General features: G+C 38.5%; 3 protein-coding genes and 1 long non-coding RNA gene across 11 annotated transcripts; 2 read left to right on the top strand and 2 right to left on the bottom strand.

Moving 5' to 3' along the window:
- Nucleotides 1-337: 337 nt before the first annotated feature.
- On the bottom strand, nt 338-2,576 carry LOC149049702 (uncharacterized). 5 transcript variants are annotated; one of them, XM_089198617.1, is made up of 4 exons: nt 2,470-2,512; nt 2,262-2,300; nt 2,100-2,158; nt 338-1,306 (listed from the first exon to the last, which is right to left on the bottom strand). In XM_089198617.1, the coding sequence occupies exon 4, from the start codon at nt 1,297-1,299 to the stop codon at nt 661-663; it is 639 nt and encodes a 212-aa protein (XP_089054743.1). In that variant the 5' UTR covers nt 1,300-1,306; nt 2,100-2,158; nt 2,262-2,300; nt 2,470-2,512; the 3' UTR covers nt 338-660. The 5 variants fall into 5 exon arrangements, with proteins under 5 accessions (XP_089054743.1, XP_089054740.1, XP_089054744.1 ...); XM_089198614.1 differs by lacking the exon at nt 2,100-2,158 and having other exon boundaries at nt 2,470-2,576; XM_089198618.1 differs by lacking the exon at nt 2,100-2,158 and having other exon boundaries at nt 338-1,301; nt 2,470-2,517.
- Nucleotides 2,577-8,311: 5,735 nt separating this feature from the next.
- LOC149049700 (uncharacterized) lies at nt 8,312-19,078 on the bottom strand. The gene is made up of 2 exons (XM_089198561.1): nt 18,888-19,078; nt 8,312-10,453 (listed from the first exon to the last, which is right to left on the bottom strand). The coding sequence occupies exon 2, from the start codon at nt 9,945-9,947 to the stop codon at nt 8,880-8,882; it is 1,068 nt and encodes a 355-aa protein (XP_089054687.1). The 5' UTR covers nt 9,948-10,453; nt 18,888-19,078; the 3' UTR covers nt 8,312-8,879.
- Nucleotides 10,879-13,399, top strand: LOC149049701 (uncharacterized). Its single transcript, XM_089198664.1, has 4 exons — nt 10,879-11,119; nt 11,482-11,512; nt 11,975-12,203; nt 12,319-13,399. The coding sequence occupies exons 1-4, from the start codon at nt 10,879-10,881 to the stop codon at nt 12,538-12,540; spliced, it is 723 nt and encodes a 240-aa protein (XP_089054790.1). The 3' UTR covers nt 12,541-13,399.
- An 80-nt stretch (nt 19,079-19,158) lies between the features above and the next one.
- LOC149049699 (uncharacterized) lies at nt 19,159-22,406 on the top strand. 4 transcript variants are annotated; one of them, XR_016184482.1, is made up of 4 exons: nt 19,162-19,300; nt 20,586-20,648; nt 21,215-21,409; nt 21,975-22,406. It is a non-coding gene; the product is annotated as an uncharacterized LOC149049699 (long non-coding RNA). The 4 variants fall into 4 exon arrangements; XR_016184483.1 differs by having other exon boundaries at nt 19,185-19,300; nt 20,637-20,648; XR_016184484.1 differs by having other exon boundaries at nt 19,206-19,300; nt 20,181-20,648.
- The last annotated feature ends 2,107 nt before the right edge of the window (nt 22,407-24,513 follow it).

The following is a 24,513-nucleotide window of genomic DNA, read 5'->3' as shown; positions in this document are numbered from 1 at the left end:
TTCAAGTTCATGGATTTTAAAAAGAATCTCAAGATGTACATTGTTTGTGCAATTCTGCAAAATGCTTTGAGTTGCTTGACAATACTGCAACATTTTTTTGACCTTGAGCCTCCCACCCTGCAAGACTATTTTGCATAGCTGATGTGTTGAAGAAAAGAGAACTTTATCTTCTTATGAAATTGTATAATTTGAAACAGTTATGATATGCAATAACTTGGACATTACCTTTTGAAACTTGAGGAGCAGCCCCTCCCAATCAGCTGATTTAAAAAAAAATGCATATAAACCTATCATGGTCAAGGGTTGTTGGGTGTAGCAGAGTTTATGAGGCACAAAATTTCAGACACTTGTTATAAACATATATTCAACATGTACAGTCCAACAATTTTAACCAATAAATTAACAACAAAATGTTTAAGCCTTATTTGTCTTTTTTCGTACCAGCTTCTGCATGACTGAGAAGCCACCAAAGTTTCCAAGAGGCATTTATCATAATAAGCAAATTCAAATGATTATAACATGAAAATGTAAACATTTCTTTCATAAATGCCATTGTCCTATGAAAGTTAATGAACATAAATTCAAATCTCTCTCTGCAAAGTGCCATTCAAAAAGACACCATTGGCTAACAACAACAAATTAAGTTACAGTAATTAACAGTTAATTCCTCTCTTTAGGCAACATTTTTTCCATGAGGGTGAGCAATGCTTGATTCATCTGCTGTTGTTGCTGTAATATCAACAGTGTTTGGCTTTGTTGATCTTTCCTTAACTGTAGCTCTTCCTCTCTCAGAGAATGTTCTAACTTTGCTTTTTCTCTGAGAAATTCTACTGCATCACTGCCACTTCTCCTTTTTTTCTTTTTGGCTCCTTCCTCTCCACCCTCTCCACCTCTTTTGCTGGTTTTTCCAAACCGTTCCATAGCCTTAATCCGTATTTCTTCTGCTGCCTTTTTATCAGCTTCAGCTTTCTTCTTTCCTTCTTTATCACTGTCAATAGCAGCATCTTCTTTTCCAATAAGATCTTCAATGATCTTATCAAGTTCTCCAACCTCAGCATCTATTCCAGTTGCTTGGATTTCTTCTGACATCCTTCTTTTATACTTTGTGCGTAACAGTGTCCAACGATCGCGACATGACCGTTTTGCAACTTTAAACTTTGGGTAACCCATTGCATTTAAATTACCAGCAATAGAATCCCATAATTGACCCCTTTCTGGAGTGCCCTTCTTGTATTGAAAAAGATCACTGATTGTCATTTCACCCAGAAGAGCCTTGTCATGCTGCTTTGTCCATTCCATCACTGTTCTAGGTAACATTAAGACAAAAAAAGATTGTTTTGTTTATTTGTGATTGATAGCTGCACATGCAACAGAGAACAGAAACAGGCTAATTTAAAATTCTGGTGCAATTGTCTGGTTGTCCATGAAACATACAAATTTTACCTTACAACAATTATTGTAAAAGTTCTAACACTAGACATGAAAAGCTATTTTTCAGTTGAACGAGGACAAGAATAAACCCATACAACCATTTATGGCTAGATCATTTGCATATTTTTGTGTTGTAAGAATTAAAATTCAGCATTCCTGCATGCGTAATTAGCAATGAATTTTAGAAACTACAGCATCTCAGAATTTCGTTAGATTGAAAAATCTTTCAAACCTTTGAATGGAGAAAGTTCCAACAGATGCAGTAATATCGAATTCTTAATTCTTAATTTGACACAAATTCGCTGTTTATTACGCATGCATGAATACTGAATTTTGAAATCTGACTAACGAAAGCTAGAAAGTTTATGTAAATAATCGATCCATTCATGGAGTCTTGGGCTGGTTCGACCGTAAAAAAAAAACATTTGTCACAAAAAGACAATTCAATATCCAGCTGTGTACTTTGGAAAGCTCCCTCAAATCATAAATGTCCGTTTAAAGAAAAGTTCAGTTTATTGGAGGCACTGATTTCTCAAGAAAATATAACTCGCTTTCCAAAGGTTTTTAAAAATGAACTTTTCACTGAATTGCATTAAAATAACATTCTCGTGAAATTAGCGAGACCAAGCAGTTGTAACATGTTTACATGTTTATACTTATAGCTAAACCTTTCAGTATTAGTAGAGAAGTGAACTATCGCAATTCGCTGTAAACTACTGTTTTCCCGCTGAAAATAAATAGAAATGGTCAAATAAATGAGTTCAAAGTACACCCTGGCTAAATATTTTTGTACAAATCTACAGACAGATTCAATTGTTATTCTCACTTACGATTTTGTGCTTGTTGAGTGGGCCATTATATGCGTTTAGCTAGAAAGAAGAGTAACTCACAAGTTAGGACGAATTTAAGGCAAAAAAGAACAGTTAAATCGAGCTAAAAAGTCACCTGTATATTAACAATGAAATCAAAAGTAAGATTTCGAAAAATAGCATTTGTTAGAGGTCACAAAAATGACCAAAACAGAAAACTAACACTCACGTTTTCACCACAACGGCAAACACCCGCTCTTCACGTCGTCGACGTCCCTGCGACGGCTGGGAAGTTGGCTAAATCATGCGCAGTAATGCACGGGTCATAACTTAACTTCCGATCTACGTCGCCGTCGCCCCGAAAACGTCCATTGCTTAAGTTCCCTATTAACATATCTTGGGTGAGACGACCTTTTAATGTGTTATTTAAACCAATCAAATTGAGCATTCTTTCTTAATGAAGGGTCTTTGCTATAAATACATGTCATACCTAAGTGCACGGTCCCTTACCCTCTCTAGTTTTTCAAGTATATTCAACCTAGTGACTTTACCTGTTACTTTTCCGGAGATAGATGTGGTGTGAGAATTAAGGATCTGTGTTCACTTACAGTAGATCAAAATTATGAGGTCTACAACGCACGATGTTTATTGCGTTGACGACTTACTACACCCTTTTCAAAGGTTAAGTTATATTTGGTTTTATTATCTGTGCTTTGGAAGCTTATTTCATTGGACAATGAATGGCATTTAAACTTTTTTTTTCCGCCGCCGCTGTCATTATTCTTTAAAAAAAAGTGTCACCGTCTGTCGATAAAGAGCACACAATTCGACTATTTAAAGGGTTAAAAACCTCCAGTTTGAGACATAACGGCAAACGGGACGTCGGTAGAGTGAACTCGCAATACTTCCAGCCGCACTCATAAAGTTTTGATTTCTATTTCATTCTATATCAAGCGCGTGTTTTTAGTAAACGTCAAAACAATTCTAACCCTGTTTGTTCCCATTGGACCGCGAGTAAGGAAATTTCACTTTTCGATGATGTAGTCTTCAACGCTGGTGTACTAAATGGTGGTGACGGTTGAAAATATAGATCGTATTAGGTTCCGTAGCTTTGTAAATCCACTTTATAGGGTTACAACTGTTTCGAGATATTTGTCCGACAAAAGCTTAAAAGCGTATGCGACAATACCAAATGGCTTTATGGGTTAAAGTAATTTACCACTGCTTGGTCGAAGTTCTCGTTGCTTTAACGCAATAGAGAGAGATAGCATGAGCACGCATGTTCATGGATTCTCCTTCATTCCGGCTTAGACTGTGAGCTTCGATCAAACAAAAGCAAATAACCGTTGCCCATACAACCTGTTGGTATTGTAGCGCACGGTTTTACGCTCTTGTACGACAACCTTTCTTGAAATGGCTGTTTACACTCTCTCCTCCGCAGCGGAGGAGAGAGTTTCTTGTGTCACAAGAAGGCTGGGAATAGAGAAAAGAAAGCGCGCTCACATTTCTTTGGAGGGGGGACTGGTGGAATAAAGGGGGGGCATAAACGGTTACTCCGCGTTCGAGAGGTTTTAAACACGAATTATAGGTGTACCAACAATTATAGGTGCTGCACGATTTGTGCGTCACAATAAACACGGCGACGAAGATCGCACCGAGAGCCTGGAAAAATAAATGATTTATGGAGCAAAACAATGGCTGTGTGCAAGTGTTTTAAAAAACATTGGTTAATTTCCTTACTGTCCTCCGTAATAAAAGATGTATACTGGTAACTGCAGTTTGTCATCCCAAAAAAATCACATTCCAAAACTCAAATGGGAAATGGTTTTCGATCGCATGCATTTTAGCGAAAGCTTAATTGACTTTCTTTCCTTTAATTTGTAAAAAGGCAAGATTTTTCGAGTGGTAAAACTGAGCTCTCCAATTTGAGTGGATGGAGAGGGAACTACTCACGCGCCAAGAGAGTAGCGCGGTTAAAGTTTTGTTTCAATTTTTTTTCCTTCCAAAGATGTGCCGGGGTTTTCCCCGAAAACTTTCCTCTGTAGGAAAAATGAGGGGGAAAAAAATGCTTGCAGCTCGAAAATTCGCCTCAGTCCCCTCCCCCATTTAACTTTCTAATTTCCGTCCGTTAAAAATAATGAGGATCATGGAGATTAAGATGATAATTGCTTCACATTGCTACACATCTTTCAATCATTAACTTTATTTCAGGATAATTATTAATATCCACTTATGTCCTGCACCTGCTAGAAAACAGTCTTTCTTAATTTTGTTTCTATATATTCAACACGTTTTAATGAAATTTGTCTCTTCTTGAGCACAGTTCCAAAGGGGACGTCGACCTCGAGGAGAGAGATGGGTTCTTGGGCTTTTTGACACACAGTATGACCCCACTCGACCGTATTTACAGCTTGTGAGAAGGCGAGATGCGCGTACTCTTTTGACCATTATCCAAAGACACGTACAACCAGGCTCTTTGGTTTATACTGATGAATGGGCGGCATACAGGCAAATGCAAAGGGTCTTGGGTTTCAATCATCAAACGGTTAATCACTCGGTTAACTTTGTAGACCCAATCACCGGTGTCCACACACAACACGCAGAGAGCAATTGGTCTGCAGCAAAGGACAAATTTAAGAAGATGAAAGGGAACACAAATCCTAACTTCCTACTAGAATACCTTAAAGAATTCATGTGGAGAAGATGGCATGGTGAGCCTCACCCGAATGGCTGTTTTGGACGGTTGATGGAGGACATTGCAGAACAATATCCACTTTAAATACCCAGAGGTGGGGGTACTCCCATATACATGTATGTGCCGCGGGATAGGGTATGGTTTTGGCGGTTATCGTTTTGCCTCTGTTAGCATTGTGTTTCCGTTGTGATCTGTAGATAGAATATGTAAATTGTATCGCCTAAAATTGCAGTGTGTAAATGGCCAGCTAAACAAAAAAACAAATTCCGCTAAAATTGTCAACAACGCGATTTTATCGAGATTTGTGTTTTGCCGCGCGTGGTTAGCCGTTGTTTGGTTATTGTTTTTCCTTGAATAGGGTGTCATATTTCGTGTTTGGACAATTCTCGTTTGTTTCATCCTTAAAGTGGGACAGGGTTTAAGACTCTTCGAGGCACACACTTATTCAAAATTTACGGGAGTACCCCCTCCCCCGAAACGGGACAGTTCCTGCAACATTGGTGCAGTTTGGTATTTTTTTCAATTTTAGACTCAGAAGCATATACGGTAAAAACCCGCTTATAGGAACCTAATTTTTTCCAAGCAAGGCTAAGAAGGTTATTATAAAAGATGGTGCTAAACTGGAAAATCTGGCTACTCAGGTTCTTGTTTTCAAATAGACTGCGAGCAGTCTCTTTTGCTGTGAAATCCCACTGGAACGAACGGGGAAAAAGTGGACGTGATCGACGAGCGATGAGGGGCGAAGCCGTGATCTGCGAGCTGCAGGGGCGCCAATCACAGCGAAAAGAGATCGCAGCTTGGCTGCTCACCGCTTGTCGATCGTGCCCACTGCTCGCAGTCTAGTTTTCAAAATAAATGAGTTGTTTGTCATTGGAGGGCGTGGCCTATTTTTGGTATTGTATGCATAATATGTTAAAATCCAAGCATATATTTACCAAGTTTACAAAGCTATCCAAGATAAACAGAACAAAACGCAACATTAATATATGGAACTGTGTTGTTGCTTTGACTGAATTTCTCAAAAAAAGAACCTGTTTCAAAGTTGTAGGCTAAAACAGGTTTTCGTGTAAAAGGAGTTTTAATGTACAATTTTTGTCTAACATTTTCAGTTAATCTATTTTTTTCTTAAAATCTAGGTTCTTAAAAAAGGGTTTTTTACTGTACCTGTAATAAATTCAAACATTGCAATAGTCTAGCACACTCGAGTTATTTTATGCGAGGTATTTTGAGCATTTGACGTCATTTTCCCTAATTCTCAACCAGGCTATAATTGGAACGAGATAAAGAAATGGCGACTGCAACTTCTCGGAAATAAAAATACAAATAAAAAAAAGATTTCTGATGGTCGTAATGGATTGATATTTAGCAAGGTATTTTAGACAGTCATATTTTACACGAAATTATGAAAAACGGATATCGACTGTTTGATCGTAGTAGCGCTTTAAAAACATTACTTTCCCCCTACACTTGTGGAGGTGGAAGTCTACGAGAAGTTTCCATTTACCCACTTTTTGTTTAGCAATTTATTAAAGCTTTGAATATTTATCATCTTGAGGCCTCCTTTATCGTAATCATCGATCATTTGTGTCCTTTTAATTTTGTCCCCTTTGCTTTCCCAGAGAAAGTCACATAGCAGGGTATTGATTTCCTTAATTGCACCCTGATGCGTTGGAAGAGATGTACAATTTGGGATATTGCCAAAGCTTTTATGATCGTGATTTTACATAGAAGAGTAAGTCTACTAGCAGACCAGCTTCTTAGGATGTTTTTTACTCTCTCAATTTTTTCTGAAAAAATGGCATCGCCAGAACACATCAGAACGCTTTAAAGGTAGTGCAAAATGCGATGGAAAATTTGGAGCTATGCGATGTTTGGAGAACTTTTAATCCAAATGGCAAGAGGTTTATCTGGAGGCAAAGACAATCAGATATTCATTGCAGACTTGATTTCGTTTTAGTAAGTCAAATTACAGTATTTACCCGCTTATAAGAATCTGAGTTCTCAGTTCTAAATCTACTCGTAGTGTGTACTCATGTGAATTCTAATTCAAAACCAACATGTACATACTACCGTTTTTCCGTGGTCCGCAGTGTTTTACTAAAGTGCTACCGCGGTCCGCAGTCCCGTAGTGGATGAATAAGTTATGGGGTAAGTGTATAATTTAAGTGCTACCGCGGTCCGCAGTCCCGTAGTGAACAAAGCAAAAAGCGGTATATTTCGTGAGGTTTATATATAGATAGTATGTAAATTATGTCGACTGCGGGACTGCTACATGTACGCCGACCCGAAGTGAATGAACAAGTATTAAACTAAGTGCTACCAACAAGGTGAACAAAGCAAAAAGCGGTATATTTCGTTAGGTTTATATATACATAGTATGTAAATTATGTCGACTGCGGGACTGCGGTAGCAGGATTTGAAAGGGCGTGTCAGTTGCGGGGTATTCTGAAGTTTAGCCAAAACGTTTTACCTATTAGAAGACTCACAATCTCTAAACAATCATTCCGATCGAAGCGCCAACCAACACGTGTTTTCCACGGAATTTAGTCCATTTCAAACTTTCGCTTGTTGTTTTTCAATAAAAATATGGCTAATATAATCAGAAGCTGGAAGTAAATCTTTCAAGATGAGCCCGGAAGGCTGTCTTTAACAGCTTCTGAATAGCCTGCAGTGCAGGCGTCTTGTTAATGCGAGCTAACGCTTAAATCTCGCAATCGTTTGTTCAACCGACCATTTTTTATTTGCAATTAGAGTGGACGGTGGGGGTAGGGGGCGGGCAAGGGGAGAAAAGACGGAGAAATCTTCACTCCCCTACCCCCATCCCTCTCCTTATTTTTGACCGTCGACCGCCCCCTTGGTATAAATTTTTACTCTCCCCAGCCTTTCGCTGCCATTAAAATCAAAGATGGCGGCCATAGTATTCGTTATGAAATTACTTAGCACTCGCTAGCCAAAATTACGCCTGCTCTGCAGGCTAGCTTATGAATAACTTTCTGAGTAGTAAACGTTTATGAACGTTTGTGATCGGATGCAGTTGGAGCTCGCACGAGCACACGCAATTGTCAGCGGTAGCCGTAACAAATCATGAGCAACTGTCGATCTTATAGAATCCGGATTTTTAAATGCGCGAGAACGTGCGTGGGAATTGCTAAACTCACGAAAGCTTTGGCATGAAAAAAAAGTCCGGTGACCCCTTCTTTTTAATGTTCCAATATAATAATGACGTTGGAAGGAATCGTCAGAAAAAAAACTAGGAAATTCTACGGAAGGACATTTGTGATGCGTGATTATGTTTTTTTAAAGCACTTCTGCTTTTGCGCACCATGCTTAACCGTTGGTGCGGTTCCCCTGTTGCAGCTATCAAGAAACAGAGAATCGGCAAACGTCAAGGTACTTTATTTTGTCGGAAGTGATCAAAGGTGTGGGACTAAATTTTCTGCCTGCAGTGCTTACTGGTGACAAAAAAAAAGAAAAAACAATTCTTCCTGGCCATTTGTCAGGCGCTTTCTTTAAAAAAAATAATGTAAGACTAAGAACTGAGTCGATTCTCCGGTGTGTGTTCTTGCGATTTTCGACTTGTTGCTTCCGTGTATACCCTAGGGGACTCACAACAATAACTCAGTGGGGCGATGCAATTTTATCCCTTTCTGAATCATGCCTCTTGTCTCGGCCTTCCCGATTATGCTACTAAAACTGGCATTTTATGCTCCTAGAAATTCCGCTTTACGCCAAGAAAAATGCTCAAATTATGCTCGATTCTCAAAATAATACTACTTTGGTTTCAGAAAATGCTTTGCTTAATTTCAAGCAAAACGTAGAATCTCAGGCATCATGTGTGTATCAGCAACTGAATTAAGTGAAAAGTGTTCAATTGTTTGTTTATAACACTTCTAATACAATCAAAACTTGTCCAATGATAAACAGTTAATTAATGTTCGAAGTTCTTAGCACTTGTTGTACTGTGACATGACGCTGGCTTGGAGGTAGTCAACAAGAGCACAATTCTGTTGCTCGTTGAAGGACGCCTTCGGTATTAAAAATACTCTTTCTGACGTAGCAGACGATGGTTGGACAAGGATAACTTGCTTCACTGCGGAAGCCCAACGAGGAAGTTGCTCCTGGTGCCCACACCACCATTCGACTTTCTTCTCTTCAGTCGGGATAACAACATCTTCAGCAGCAGCCAAATTGGCAGGAAGCTCGGCTTTGAGACCGTCGATGGTAGTATCACTATCCAGGAAAAGAAATGCTCTCAGAGACTTTACTAATGCACTTGGCTTGAGACGCTGGATCCTAACGGGGCAGAATAGTCTGGCAGCCTTGAATGCTACCACTTCATCATAAAGATCGACTTTGAACTTTATCAGAAACCACGTCATTGCCGGCTCAGCACAAGCCTTCGCACTCCTTTCAAGTGCTGTTACGTTCTGACATGGGTCTTCCTCTGCAATTGCAGTTGCAATTGCACGGACGTTAGGGAAACAAGGAGCTTGACAGAATTGGGAAACAGCGCTTAGTCTCTCGTAACAAGTAAAAACCAAAGGACCATCCCCTTCCAAAAAATACGTGGCTTTCACAAAATGTTTGCCAACATCAATAATAGCGGCAAGCTCAAGCTTCAAGTTCGTTGGTCGCTGTGGGCCAGAAAGTATTGCTTGAAGTTGTGGCAGTAACTGTAGGCAAACTTTTGCGTCCTTTGCCTCTTCTCCGAACCTTGCGACATCTCCAAACTGCACCATCAACTGATGATACACCTCCCATTTGGGCCACCATCTAGTCTCGCTGTATGATCTTGGTGTTCGACCTGTTAAATCCATCCATAACAGCTTGGCTTTACAGCTATGGCGAAACATTCTAATCCAAAGGCTTCCGAACTCTACCAGTGATGGGATCACTAAATGGTTTCCCACGTTATTTAGTGTATGAGAGAAGCACACGACATTCAGCATCTTAGGGAATATAAATGCTATTCTGTCCAGTGCTGCTTGGTTAACGCTTGCACCGTCTCTCATGGCTGCGAGCAAGGAATTTGCTCTGACCCCATAATCAACAGACAGTCACTGATTAAGAACTTGTGCTAGTTCGTTGGCATTAACTGACTTAGAGCAAACATCAATTCTCACAAGCCGTTGGATAATGTTCCAGTTATTGTCCACTAAACGAACTGGATTTTCAGAACACTTTTCTTGGAGGAAATGATTTCTCTACATCCACAGCAAAACAGCTTTCTTTCTCTGACAATCAAATTATCGCCTGGGAACTGCTTAACTCGCTCATATAACGGGACTTTCGTTATATCACTGTTTCCTCTCTGCTTGTAATTTCCACTGGTTGATTCTAAAGATCGATCTCGAGCTATCGTTGAAGGGACTGGTATATGTTCCCCTTCAGAATTTCCTTCTATGAGCTGCAAGTATCGAGAAGATGGGTCGTCACTAGTTTCCATCCGTGAAACTGACGTGACGTCATATGATCTCCGACGGGAATCTTCGGTTCAGTGGTTCGGGTTTCGGGTTTCCTTTAGAAAAAACAAATATGGCGGATGTTTCTCTCTTAACCTTTTGCAGATCTTTATGTTTTGCCTTGTACATCAAATAAAACTCTGAGTTACTTTTAATAAAGCTGAGAGCAACTGTTTATATTTTAGTGCGTATACCAGTGTGTATCACCGAATGGTGAATCAACGTCAGTTTGAAAGATGGCATATTCGATCGTAATCTTCCATCCGTGAAAGTGACGTGACATGCTGGGTGATCGTACTCGGCGATGAACGACAATTTGCCGAACATTGCCCTCGGATTTCCGAGCATTTCTTTCCCGCTAAGCTTCGTTCTTTGGCGGGCATTTTCAAATATGTAAATGCAGATTTTCTATTAAGGTTCCGCGACCGCTAAATCTGGAAGTTTAGTAAGAACTGTGATAGCCCAGCTAACCCTTTTAGAAATGGCTACGCCAGTAAATGTCGAAGAACGCCACACAGATGATCTTGTACAATTAAACAGTACTTTGAGTACTACTGCTCATGCGGTATGTTCGTGGGAGCCGAAGTTTAAAGGATCTACAAGCAAGTATGTTGGTTATGTCGAGTCAGTTGAAGCAGCCATGGCTGTGATAAAGCAATATGAGATAGAAACCACGACAAAGTTTTCCTGTTTTAAATCTGACAAGATGTTTGGGGCTGGAGGTGAGTCTATTATGCATGCAAACATGGGAAAAATATACATTTAGATTGGGGGGCATAGGCGAACGAACAGGAGGGGGGGGGGGAGGCGGCAGCCCCCAGTCGTAATTTTTTTTCGGACAAAATTACCCTGCGAACAGAGTCTCTTCGATCTTCTTACCCGACTGATCTAGGAAGATCGACTCTGCTCGCTGGGTAGGACAAAATGCCCAGGATTCCAGCAAAAGCACATGGAGAAAACAAACAAAAAATCCCATTAATTAATAAAATGGGTTTCAAGAATTCAAATTTGGATTCTGGAATTGTGACACTAGTATCGTGAGACACGATAATTTTAAACAGTTAGTTTTTTTTTTTAAATTTAGGTCAAGGTCACCACCTTCCCAAGTCCGAAAGGTGCGCCCATACGCCTATGGGTGTGTGTGTGTGTGTGTAGGGGGGGGGGGGGAGGTTACTCCCATAGTGGACTATGAATGTTGAGAGGCTGTGCATGAAAGGGTTACCTTTGTCAGGTCAAAAGTAGTAGATGAAAAGATAAGGGTTTGGACCACTGGACAGATCCCCCCCTATATAAAAAATTATTGAGTAGAACCCCCCTCCCTCTCACTGGGATGTCCAGTAATATCTGTCTAAAAATTACAACTAAGGTTAGCTGATGTTTGTATTGTCATATAGGCTTATTGACTTTATTAAGAACGAATTTCACCTGATCTGAAAAAAAATGTGTGGGTTCTTGCTGGATTCAACTGTAGCTTACGTGCTTGGGTTAAGCAGGTGAGGGCTATGGATGAATATTAGATAAAGGTGAAGCAGGTAAAAAAAAGAAACAAATTGTGTCATTTAATCTTTGAAATAAAGAACAGAAATGCTTGATAAAATGACCAGTGCATTAAATAAAATACAAACAAAAATTCCTTCTTTGGATGTTGTCACAGATCCCTTTGCCAAGCCAAGAAAAGTTTATTTTAAAGATGACAAAATCCCATTTGATGGAGTGCCCTTCAGTATCATTGGCTCAAAGGTGTTTGACTGCCAACATGGTCCAGACAGAAAAAAGGCATTCAAAGCAAGACAAGCCAATGAGAAGGTATGTTTTTGACAAATTAAAATTCCAAAAAAAATCTATTTCTTCCCCATCTAAGTAACCTTTTATTTTTGTTTGTTTCTTTTACATTATAATTATTATTTCTTCTTAACTACAGGCTGGCGATCACTCCTTCAAAAAGAAGAGATTTTTACCTCAAGACACCATGAAATTCGGGTGCACTGCAAGTATTCGTCTATCAGAAGTTATTACATATCCAAGTTACAAGGTACTTCAGTCTGTAAACAATGAGATGATGATGATGATGAAGATGATGATGATGAAGATGATGATGATGATGATTATTATTATTACTATAACTATTGCTGTGTGCTATTGATAGCGATGTTTTCAACATATTTTTAAGTATAGTAACCTCAATACTCATAATTTATTATTAGTCTGTACTAAATTACAAGTAAAAGTTTTGTTAACAATAACTCTTTACAAGTAGATCAGGGATGACACAGAGAGACTTCGACGGGACATGTCCAAAAAGCTAAAGACTGATACCAACAGTGGACAAAAACCTCCATATGAACGTAGAATCTATATCTACCTACCAAAGGAGGATGAACACAAAGACCATATCACTGGCGAGGTTTGTTAAGCACCTGTCCGATGAATGGTCTTACAAGTAAACCTAAGATCATTTTTATAAATTTTTCTGTACTGATAAATGAGACAATGGTGAATTTTAAGCTTGGAAATAAAACTGCTGAACCTAGCAGTATGCATGCAGGATGCATGTTAAATGGGCTGGCTCTCCGGGAGTTCTTGTAGCTCACTGGAAAGAGTTTCTGCCCGACGTTTGGGATGTCATGGGTCAATTTCTGTCAGGGACTCAGCTTTGTTTCTTTGCTTCATGCTTGTGTCATGTTGATGCTATCATCCTTTTCACATTTTTCTGTACTGTCACTTACTTTCTTAATCTACCGTTTTGTCTATTAAACTGTATTTTGATTTTAAGACAGGATCAACAAAATAAACAAGTTCATTCTGATTAATTTGTGCCCATAATTTAAAAGGAAAGTCAGGTCATCATGCAAAGTGTAATAAGTCGATACCAGAAACTGTAATCTAAAGTACCCATGTCAGTAGCAATATACCTCTAATCGGATGCCACTGACATCCTGAGTAGAATAATTATTACTCTACTCAGGCTCAGTGACAACTATTCCACAATATTGGCTTAACCTAAGGTGTTAAAACTGTTGATGAAATGAAAAGACACCTTAAACAGTTTATGAAATGTGAACTTTTTCCAGGGCAGACTCCACCTCCTATTACAAACAGGCGCTTCTATCCCACAGATGTGGATGTCAGGAACCACATGTACCGGGCATCGGTAAAAAAATTGCTGTCCAAAGTGGATCGGGAAAACCTGCAAAGGAAAATAGAAAATTGGTGTGAGGAGCATCCTGAGGACTCGTTCTATTTTCGACCTAGTGCTCTGTCTACCTCAGCTACTGCCAAAACAGGAAGTGAAACAGATGAGACTTGTGAGCAGACTGAAGAACTCCTCTTTGCACATCAAACAGCCTGGCAGAAACATCTTATGAATCTTTATGGAAATGAAATATCCCTCCTTGATGCAACCTACAAGACAATGAGATATGACCTACCATTATTTCTTCTGGTTGTCAAGACAAATGTTAACTACACGGTTGTGGGATGTTTTATAATTCAAAGGGAAACAACAGCTTCCATTCAGGAAGCACTGGAAATCTTTCGAGATTGGAATGAAAGCTGGAAGCCACGATATTTTATGACTGACTTTTGCCAGGAGGAGATTAATGCCATTGAGAGCACATTCCCAGGTAAGAATGTTTCAATAAAATATATGTTAACCTTAGACTTCAATTGATGTGAGTGGCTGATAAGAGCATCCTAATACATTTGCTGACCACAAGGGCTAACTGCATATTTTTTTTGGCAATTTTCCCCTTGTTGAAGACCTACTTTAGAGACTAAATTAAAAAATATGGTTAAATGTGGTTTAACATGTAGAACAGTTATTATAACTTTGGAGATAATAAGAATTGTTTAATCTGGATGGCTTACCATTAATCATAACCAACCAGTTCATATATATATAGTGTCATAAAGAAAAGGTTTTACTTATAGGTTTCCAATATTTTCAAAAAATACAAAAATTGTATCCAAATAAAGATTTTATGAAGTTAATTTTTTATTTAATAGATACCACAACATATATCTGTGACTTTCACCGAGAACAAAGCTGGGAGAGATGGCTGAGAAAAACTGAAAATGGTTTGTCAGAGAGCAGGGAGGAGGTCCTAAGTCTGCTTCGTAATGTTGCCAAATCATCAACAGAGGAAGCATTTCAAGACAATCTGTCCTCACTTAAGGAGAGTGACCTTTGGTTAGCCAATCCCAAGCTTAGAAATTGGTTTGAAAAAACCTGGTTGGTAGAGGCCAAGGTAAGTAGTGTACACACATCAAACATTTGCTTGGGTTTTCTCTGTCACTTTCAGTAAATAGTGCAGGACCATTCTCAGTCAGTGTTTTCCACAGAGCATAGTATTGTCCGTATGTCTACTAGCAGTTTGATATTAAAAAAACCTATTGACAATATTGATAAGGTACACATCTGTTGGATTGTCATTGCCGCCATTGGCTTGTTATTTAATATCTAAAAGCCTGAAGGAGACAATGCACGGTGTGACTTTTTACAAGTTTTTGTAACACAGCAACAACAATTTGAATACTGTATTAGTGATTTATTGATTCATTTTGTAATTATTTATTATGTCATAAATTTGGCACAATAAACATATGATGCCCAAGCATGCAGCAAGGGAGAAATATAATACTTTTGAAAAGATTAAATTTCCTGTAACCTGTTCTGTTACAGAGATGGGTGTGGGAATTTAAGCAGGACAGATTCCTGGTCAGTATCAACACCAACAATGGAACTGAACGCCAGAATGAATCATTGAAATACCAATATTTGAAGGACCGCAATAACAACAGCCTTAGCAGGATGATTACCGTAGTGACTGAGGAGTATTTTCCAGACAAATACAGAAGGTACAGTAACTGTCAAAGACAGACAAAACATCACTATTAACCATTTTGAGGTGGGGAATCACTTTATCATGACCAAAAAAAAAGCACAATTGCACAGTTTGAGTGAAGTTTTTATGACAGTGTGTTTGAATTTTTTGAATCTCATACAATTCCTTAAAATTTCTCAAAAATTCAGACTGCGACAAAGAATCACTCTCTAATGTCAGGCCCCTAAAACTTGGCCATTTTGTATTTTTGAATGCTCTTGGGGTTTCGAGGAATTAGTCTATTTTTTAACACAATATTTTTTCATTATTATTGACAAGGTCACTTGACTCTTATGAGCAAAGAGATAGCCAGTTTCAAGCTATTGAATAGTCGGGGGCTAATGAAAAAGTGGGTGGTCAATGGAAAAAAATGAGCCTTTCCCCTCGTCCCCTCTTTTTTTTTTCCACTCACTTAGCTATTTGAGAATAATGGCCCAACAACAATACCTCTACAAACTTGCAACGTTAAGTAAATCGGAAGCGATGATCTCTCCATCTAAGCAGCTTGCATGTCAACCTTTTTCCTCTCTCTTTCTATTTTTGTTAGGTATGTGGAGCTAAACACAAAGTTTAGTGGAGGCTACAAGCGTTACAGCTTGACCCTACCCAAATACCTGCACAACAAACCAAGACCTTTCCTAAACCACTGTGAGAAGCGGATAAAACATGCAAGCGAAGTTCAATCAAAACACATCAGAGAAGAAGATGTTCCTGTCCTGATTTTTGCCACACTGGGCTGCTATGTAAGCATTTTTTTGCAATATTTGACCTGTATCCAATGTGGCAGTGGGATGCATTACCAGAAAAGTTCCGACAAAACCCTCACATCTCACTAGACTGGGAACATGTCTTTGTTGATGCTAATAAATATAAAGCTACCGATGAGTCCACTGAGGAAGGAAATAATGGCATTGGCAAAAATCTTAAAAGGGATCTACAAGGTCAAAGAACTGGCATACCCAGGCAGAGAGCCAGAAATCCTGAAGACCCAATAAGGCAGGAAGCAATGGTGTGTAGAGAGAAACTAAAAGAGCTAACATCAATAACATACAACATTGAAAATTTAAATGGTCTTAAGGAACTTAATACTTCTCTGGAATTATTAGTCAACAAGTTTAAAAAATGCCAAACAATTGATGAAAAGGAAAACTTTCCACAGACATTGCTCAACAAACAGGTTAAGTCAAATGGTAAATCATCTGCTGGGCATTACCTTCCACTACCTGTGCGGCCCAAGAAAAACCGGTACAAAAACAGAGTTGGGGCATTTGCATCTATGATGCAAAAGCACTACAAAGTGAATGTCCCTGTGAATGGTGCCTCTAGTACCTCTGACAAAACCCAAACCAAAAAAAGTCTGAAAAGAAAAAACAAATCAGGCCTCAAATATTCCACACCAGCTAAGAAACAACGACAAGACTGGGGACAACCACCCCAGAATGTGCTGACATTGAATAGTGAAACATCCTCTTCCAATGGCATAAATGATGCTCCCACCCCTGCACCCACAGAAAATTCAAAACCACAGTCAGCTCCACAGAAGCACACTCTCCTGAATGAATCTGGTGAATCAGCTAAAGAAAACACAGATGAGCACAACTGCAACAGTCCTTGTGATCCAGTCATCCCTTCCAGTAAATCACCTGTAAAAAATCTGAAAAGAAACAACAAATCAGGCCTCAAATATTCCACACCAGCTAAGAAACAACGACGAGACTGGGGACAACCACCCCAGAATGTGCCGACACTGAATAGCAAAACATCCTCTTCCAATGGCATAAATGATGCTCCCACCCCTGCACCCACAGAAAATTCAAAACCACAGTCAGCTCCACAGAAGCACACTCTCCTGAATGAATCTGGTGAATCAGCAAAAGAAAACACAGATGAGCACAACTGCAACAGTCCCTGTGATCCAGTCATCCCTTCCAGTAAATCACCTGTAAAAAATCTGAAAAGAAAAAACAAATCAGGCCTCAAACATTCCACACCAGCTGAGAAACAACGACGAGACTGGGGACAACCACCCCAGAATGTGCCATCATTGAATAGCGAAACATCCTCTTCCAATGGCATAAATGATGCTCCCACTCCTGCACCCACAGAAAATTCAAAACCACAGTCAGCTCCACAGAAGCACACTCTCCTGAATGAATCTGGTGAATCAGCTAAAGAAAACACAGATGAGCACAACTGCAACAGTCCCTGTGATCCAGTCATCCCTTCCATCATTGACAATAATTATTATTGTCAATGATGATTCTCCTGATCCTCCATTGTGGGTGAAATTAGAAAATTGCAATCCTGATGATCCTGAATCTAAACTAATTCTTTATCACGCAAGCAAAAGTAGTATTCTCAACAAAACCAGCTGGCTAACAGATTCAGAAATCCATGCAGGGCAGCTTCTCCTAAAGAAAGAATTTCCATTTCTAGATGGCCTAAATGATACAACAATCACTGGGTCACATGTTGTGCCTGCTAGATCTGACTTTGTTCAGATTGTAAATACTGGGTCACACTGGGTGTGCCTCAGTACAATAGCAACAAGACCAGCTAGTGGCACTGTAAGGATCTTTGACAGCCTTTACCTTAAACCCAGTTCAATAGCAATCAAACATGCTTGTTGCATGTTGATGTTTCCTGGGGATCAAATCACCCTTATAAATGAAAAGGTCCAGAGACAAGTAGGTATCAATGATTGTGGCCTATTTGCTCTGGCCTTTGCAACTGACCTCTGCCATGGTTTAGACCCTGTTAATCAAAAGTATGAACAAAAATCTATGCGGCAACATTATGTCCGCTGCCTGGAGAATGGAGCAATGGTGCCATTTCCGAAAACAACAAGGAGAGTTCCTTTTCATATCAGCTGCAACAAATCATCTGTTGCTATCTATCTTTCACCACATCTGTTATGCTTGCCACCACATGTGTTATGCAAAAAAATAAGTTTGGTAAAGCATTTGTTTTAATTATACTTGTTGAGTATTATGCTGTTTTGAGGGCTAATCATTGTTACCAACTTGCATGGTGGCAAATAGTTTAGTTGTTTTTCAACTGTATGACTTAAATGATATTGTATGGTTAATATCTACTGTTTCAGTTTTTACATTTTAATAAGCTTACTTGAAGCTTAGTTCTATAAATTTGTGTCAACATAAAAAAGTGTACCTAACAATATTAGTTTGGTCTGTATTTACATGTACCGTAACTAGTAAGCTCATGTTTCCATTAACAGGCTATGACCTTATTTGCATTTTAGGAAAAAAAAAGTTTAATCTTGCATTCTCTAAAAAAGAAAATTCAGTAAAGAAATTTTTATGGTAAATTTATAAAAACAAGGATGGTAATTTCTTATAGCATGCCTACCAGCACTTCAGGCAGACAGACCTTAGTACATTTACCGCTAACTATCGACCAAACTTTCACCTTCATCTAGTCTTATGTCATTTTGATGGATGGCCCATCTCTCCATCGACCAAAACGACGTTTCTTCAGAAATGTGAATAACATTACAAGAGCATTTCCTTGCAAATTCCTAAATGAACAAAATAATACGAAGATTGTTCTTTATAATTGTTATTATGATTAAAGATTATATACTCACCATTCACCGTTCACACCATCTCCTCAATCTCCGTACTCATGGTAATCGCCTCAAGCTTTAGTGTCCGCCATATTTGTTTTTACGAATGGGAACCCGATCACTGTGCCGAAGATTCTCGCCGGAGATCATATGACGTCACGTCAGTTTCACAGATGGAAACTAGTGACGACCGAGAAGATGGCGTGGCGTCGGCAAAAATTTTTTTTGGGATCACTTTCTGAAGGAGCTTAGAAACCAGGCTCAACTCAGTAGCCAAGCCTACTGATTTTGTGCCCAGGCCTTTGCTTGCTTGCGTGACCTTTTTTGCCACTAGCTTACGTCGTCACATTGGAGTATACAAGAAACATCGGCTTGTAGTAAACACAAACTCAAATTTTTACAGCAGTATAGTGAAAAACGTTTTGAGACCGAAGGTAAGTAAGTATTTTAGTGTTTTTCAACCTAAATTTAGTGTTTTGCTTTGTAATTTTACAACGTACAGTGAATTGTCAAATTAACTCGAAGAACCTTCAGCCAAAATTAAACTCTTTATTAATAACCTTATACTTTCTTGATCTGATATCCCAATTAGCGATAACACCAGAAATTATTTGCTTTTGTGATATGAAATATATATATATACCTAACTTGTTAAAGTACGTTGTCATAAAATAATGCACCTAGCAGTAATTAATCTGAATACGCAAAACTGTACTTATTTAACGTTTAAATTGTTCCCTGGACAGCCTGGACATCTAAGGCAACTGATAATGCATTTTGGGAGTGGTGGGGATGTTTGCTTCATACTGGCTATGGCTGTACCTTTCCTTGAATCTGCCCTGTTGTTTGTGATAGTTTTTCCATACATTGTATGTTATTTTTTTCAGAAAATTTAAGTCTGCTAGAAGAAAAATTTTTTACAGAAGAATCATTTTCCTATAACGTGTACAACTGTTGCTGAAATTTGCAGTATTACTGATATTTTTATGATAACAGAATTGTCACAAAAATTATTTGACATTAAGGTGGTGTTGAAAACTGCATTGAGGTCTACTGAATATAGTTAAAGTACTGAATTTCACTCTATGACTTACAACTACAGAACATGGGGCTTTTTTATGATCATGTACCTGAAAAAAAAAAAGCTCTCTTGGCTCATTTGCATCAAGCCACCATATATAATGCAATCAATGTCTTGTTTTTTATATCCTGAGTCAGTGCAGAGTTAGAATCAATATTTGAATGTTAATTATAATCATGTAAATCCAGCTGAATGTATTTCTTTCATTACCTTTCCACTGACTGCCAAACCAGCAAGCCTCGAGGCATTAAACATTGAGGACTTTTTAAAAGGCCCTGTATTGTATACATGTAGCTGCTTTGGGGAAGGGAAGTGGTAAAGTTTGAAACACAATAATAATAATGATAATAGTGATAATAATGATAACAATGATAACAATGATAACAATGATAACAATGATAATGATGATAATAATTATTTATAATAATTAATTTTTCCCATCCTTTGCTGCAAAGAATATTGAAAAATTTGCAATGAAACTACTCCAACTTCTCTGAGTATTCATGTGCTGGCATTGATTAGATAAAAATCAGTTCAGATGAAAGCAGCTACTGTTATTGCTTCAATAATTTTAGACAGCTGTTAGGAAAAATGGTTGTGTCCAATGGGGTATTGCTAAGTTCTTTCCATTTTTATAGCTCTGTAAAAATGGATTCAGAACTCATTCCAATGATTGCTCTATCTTTTAGGCCCAGCATTTGGTAAGTTCTTTCTAACATTGTGTGAAAGATTCCTTCTTCTTTTCTGATTGTTGAATTTTTTACGAACTTTCATGTTGGCTTCTCTCTGATAATATATGATCCATGCAGTACTGGGCACAGAATCATGTCTGCTGCTGAAATGTTCTCATAAAGCAAGTCATACTTATGCTTCAAGAAAATATTCATTGAGAATTGTGCCATGTTGTTATAAACATCGGAGTTGACAGTAAAAACTTTCTTGTTACTGGCTTGAGACTGACTTTCTATCAGTAGAAAAATATAGTCTATCACAAAATTGGAAAGTTTGCCGTCACTTATCTTGTGTTTAGCTGGAAGGAGCTTTTCAACATCAGTTGGCTCCCATGCTTTAATTCTAGGATTCCCTGAGATTTGGACCCCAGCCATGGCAATTCCCTCTGCTTTGCTAATACTGATGCTACATCCAGTGTAGAATATTTCCAGGGTATACTTCCAGTAGCTGTCTTGAAAATGCCAGGTTTTTCAGCCTTTAATGCATAGTAACCAGGTGGAAGACAAAACTTGACAGGAAACTTCTTCCTTTTTAGAGGCATACTGGGCATCTGTGGTAGACAGTTTTGGACCTTAACAGACATAGAAGAAATATGTGTAACCTCTTGCATGTCTTCAACCTCATCTTTTTCATAGAAGAGGAGATATGCTTCCTGGCTTGTAGCTTCAAGATGTGAAGACTGTCGAACTGTGGTATCACTTGAAAAATACCACCTCTCTTCTCTTTTTAGGTAACACACATAATGACCAGAAGAAATGGTGGTACCCTCATGGACAATAACACTTTCTCTTTGTAATCTATTAAGTTGTGAAGTTTTTTTCCATCATTTTGAAATCTTACCATTTGAATGCAAAATGACAGAGGTGCCTGGCATGTGACTAGCCTCTTCCATGCATCAGTACTCTGGGAGCAACTGATGTAGTAAAAATGAAAGAATGCATAATTTAATATTTGTGCAATTCATTATATATAGACAGGAATCAGCAAGGGGAGGGGGGCAGGGGGCTACTAGTTTTTCAAGTGACTAGACAGCATGGAATGAGGCATTACACATACTGTTGCTTCTTCATCTTCTAGTTACTGGAGGTCACCCAGTCAGTCTCCTATACCACTAACCATGATCCTTGACATCACCATCACCATCATTACCATCATCATCCTTGTTGTCATCATTATCTCTTAATTTGTTAAATGATGTTGTATTGAAGGCAGCAAATAAGCTAATGTGGACTTATTGCATTTTGTATTTGTATGAATTTTTATTTCATTATTTGCCTTTTCTCAATTGATTACAGGAATGAATTGTATTCTTCACAACACACAGACACAGAGACCAGACCACAGCAACAGGGACTGCATCTCCTACTCTTTTCAATCCATGCATAAGAACTTGAATTTGTACAATTGTAGTAGCTTTGACATTCCTAATTTCTTGCACTGGAAGAAAATAGTCTGCTTTGTGCATTGTAGTTTATAGTGTTAAGCACTGTAGCAGTTATCAAAAAAATAGTTGTATTTGTGTGTCCTTTTGGTGTTAGGTTTAATGCTATTAAAATTTGTTACCTGCTACAGTAATAAGATGATTCCAGCTCCACTGGGTTACAATAGTCCTTCAGGAAGCTCTGTATAGTACAACCCTTAAGAATGAATAGACAAACACCACTAATGGAACAGGATAAATGTTTGAATAATACTGACTAATAAAGTGTGTGATTGGGTATAAGAAATACTATGGTAGCTTGTCTTTGTGATGAGTATTTGACTTTTCTTTTAGTTATTGGCTAAACTAAAAATGTAAATGTTGAGTGCAAATAGAACTGTTGTCATTGTTGTCAATGTCAATGTTTATTCTCCCACATGCAAAAGAAAAATGTAAGGGTGGAGGTGATTATTATAGAGATCATTTTGACCACAAAATTCACTTTTTGTAAGAAAGAATGTGTAGTAAAGGTGTAGTTCTAGAAAGAATTGAAAGATCAACACACTCCCACCCCAAGTAGGATCATTGAAAATTCCAGGGGAGAGGGGGTCCAAAAGTGCCAAATTTTTTTAAGGAAATGCTTGACATGAAATGAATTTTTCAAAGGGGAGGGGTGGTTGAACTCTACCCCCCTTCAGAAAAAAAAAGAAACCAAAAACAAAAATTTCCATGTGGCAGGGACACCATTCCTGGATTTAATTTTGCTGTCTACAGGTTTGTGATTGTAATTAATTTAATCCACAGGAAATTGGCATAGTCAATTTAGGAGTTACCAAGATTATCAAGTCAATATGGTCCAGAAACTACTCATTTGTCCAGAGGGTGGGGCTGGGGGAGGGGGATGGGGAGGGGTCGAAAGTGTTAGGTTTGCGTACCGTTTTCACTCTTTGCACTCCTAGTACTCGTACACGCACATTTTAGATGAACGCGCAACACAACAGTGTCAAAAAATAATCGAGCAAACAACTACGACTTGCAAAGCTTCCAGGACTAATATAAATTTACCGCTATAAACAGTGAAAAGGCCTTAAACATTTTACTCGTAGCTCCGTACAAGGTACAACTTCCTGTGACGTTCTAACAAGATTATCCAGTTGTCAAATACGTATTTTAATATACGTATTTTAATTGTTTCATAAAGTCGAAATAAGCTTAATGTCAAGAATAACTAAGCGGATTACCACACTGATGACGAATTTTGTGGTTCATCAAAAAAGTACTTGGTTCAATTACACAGTTCACCGATGGGTTGATGTTGTTTGCCTGCTGGGATTTTATGTCTTCCACTCCAATATCGATGTTATTTTGACGTGCTAAAATAATATTGAATACATTTTCAAGACCTGTTTTAGATGAGGTGCACTTCTTGTGATTGTGCTGCAATCCAGTGAGCCCTTCGGAAAAACATGTCACTGAGAGCAGAGCTTGCAAGACACTATTCAGAAAGCAAGTATTTCCAAGGTTTGAAATTCCCTTTGGATCCATTTGACCGTGAGTAATATTTAGAATTAACGAAGAAAGTGTATTATAACCAAAGGCAGAAGATTCGTATATGTACGGAGCGGAGCGAGATAAGGTAATATTATTTCCCGCGAAAATTACACAAAAAAAGGTAATAGATAACTTCCCATTTGTTTTTTCTGGAAAATTACAACAACAAAAAAAAGGTCATAGATAACTTCTCATTTGTTTTTTTCCCGCGCAAGTAACAAAAATGTTTCCTTCCCTGTCCCCCTCCAACTACACTTCAACCAGTCGGGGGTGGTGAGTGAAAAATTGTTTACGTCATCAAAAGGCTTGGTTCCCTAGTTGAGCCTGGTGTCTAAGCTCCTTCAGAAAGTGATCCCAAAAAAAATTTTTGCGTGGCGTCGGCCAGTGCCACGCCATCTTGTTTGTACATGCGCGTGAACGGCCTCTGAAAGTTAACCGCTGACCAGCTGCACTCAGTTCATACAGTTAGAGGAATCCTTTTTTTAAACACAAAAGCAAATCATCACAACGCTTTTGAATTCTAAAATTTAGCATTTAAACTCTTTTGAGTGCTGAAATCTAGATAAAAGTTATACAAAATGCTAAATAATTCTCGCAATTCTTTTTACAGAAAGTGTGAAAAAATGCTCTTTTAACCACATAATGCCAAAAAAAAATGCTAGGCCCATAATCGGGAAGGGCCTACTCTTGTCTAATCCTGTCGGGAAAACGACTAAAACATCTTCCTCTAAGCAAGTGATTCTTCAGATGCATTCCATCTGCTTTTCCTTTTAGGATATGACATCAGTAAAAGTTTGAAGAGATGAAATTAAAGCAGCTGAAACTTTGCTGTTCACTCCGGCAGTCGCCAAAAACGGCTTTGT

The sequence above is a fragment of the Pocillopora damicornis genome, chromosome 2 (assembly GCF_964200805.1).
Source record: "Pocillopora damicornis chromosome 2, jaPocDami1.2, whole genome shotgun sequence".
Classification (NCBI taxonomy): Eukaryota; Metazoa; Cnidaria; class Anthozoa; order Scleractinia; family Pocilloporidae; genus Pocillopora; species Pocillopora damicornis.
This window is presented reverse-complemented; position numbering and strand designations above follow the sequence as displayed.

Coding starts and splice junctions, on each gene's coding strand:
- LOC149049702 (XM_089198614.1), bottom strand. CDS start 2,287: ATGGCCCACTCAACAAGCACAAAATC. Junction 1,307..2,261: donor CACTCAACAAGCACAAAATC/GTAAGTGAGAAT, acceptor AATGTTACCTAG/AACAGTGATGGAATGGACAA.
- LOC149049700 (XM_089198561.1), bottom strand. CDS start 9,947: ATGAGAGACGGTGCAAGCGTTAACCAAGCAGCACTGGACAGAATAGCA.
- LOC149049701 (XM_089198664.1), top strand. CDS start 10,879: ATGGCTACGCCAGTAAATGTCGAAGAACGCCACACAGATGATCTTGTA. Junction 11,120..11,481: donor CAAGATGTTTGGGGCTGGAG/GTGAGTCTATTA, acceptor TTTTAAATTTAG/GTCAAGGTCACCACCTTCCC. Junction 12,204..12,318: donor CAAGACAAGCCAATGAGAAG/GTATGTTTTTGA, acceptor TCTTAACTACAG/GCTGGCGATCACTCCTTCAA.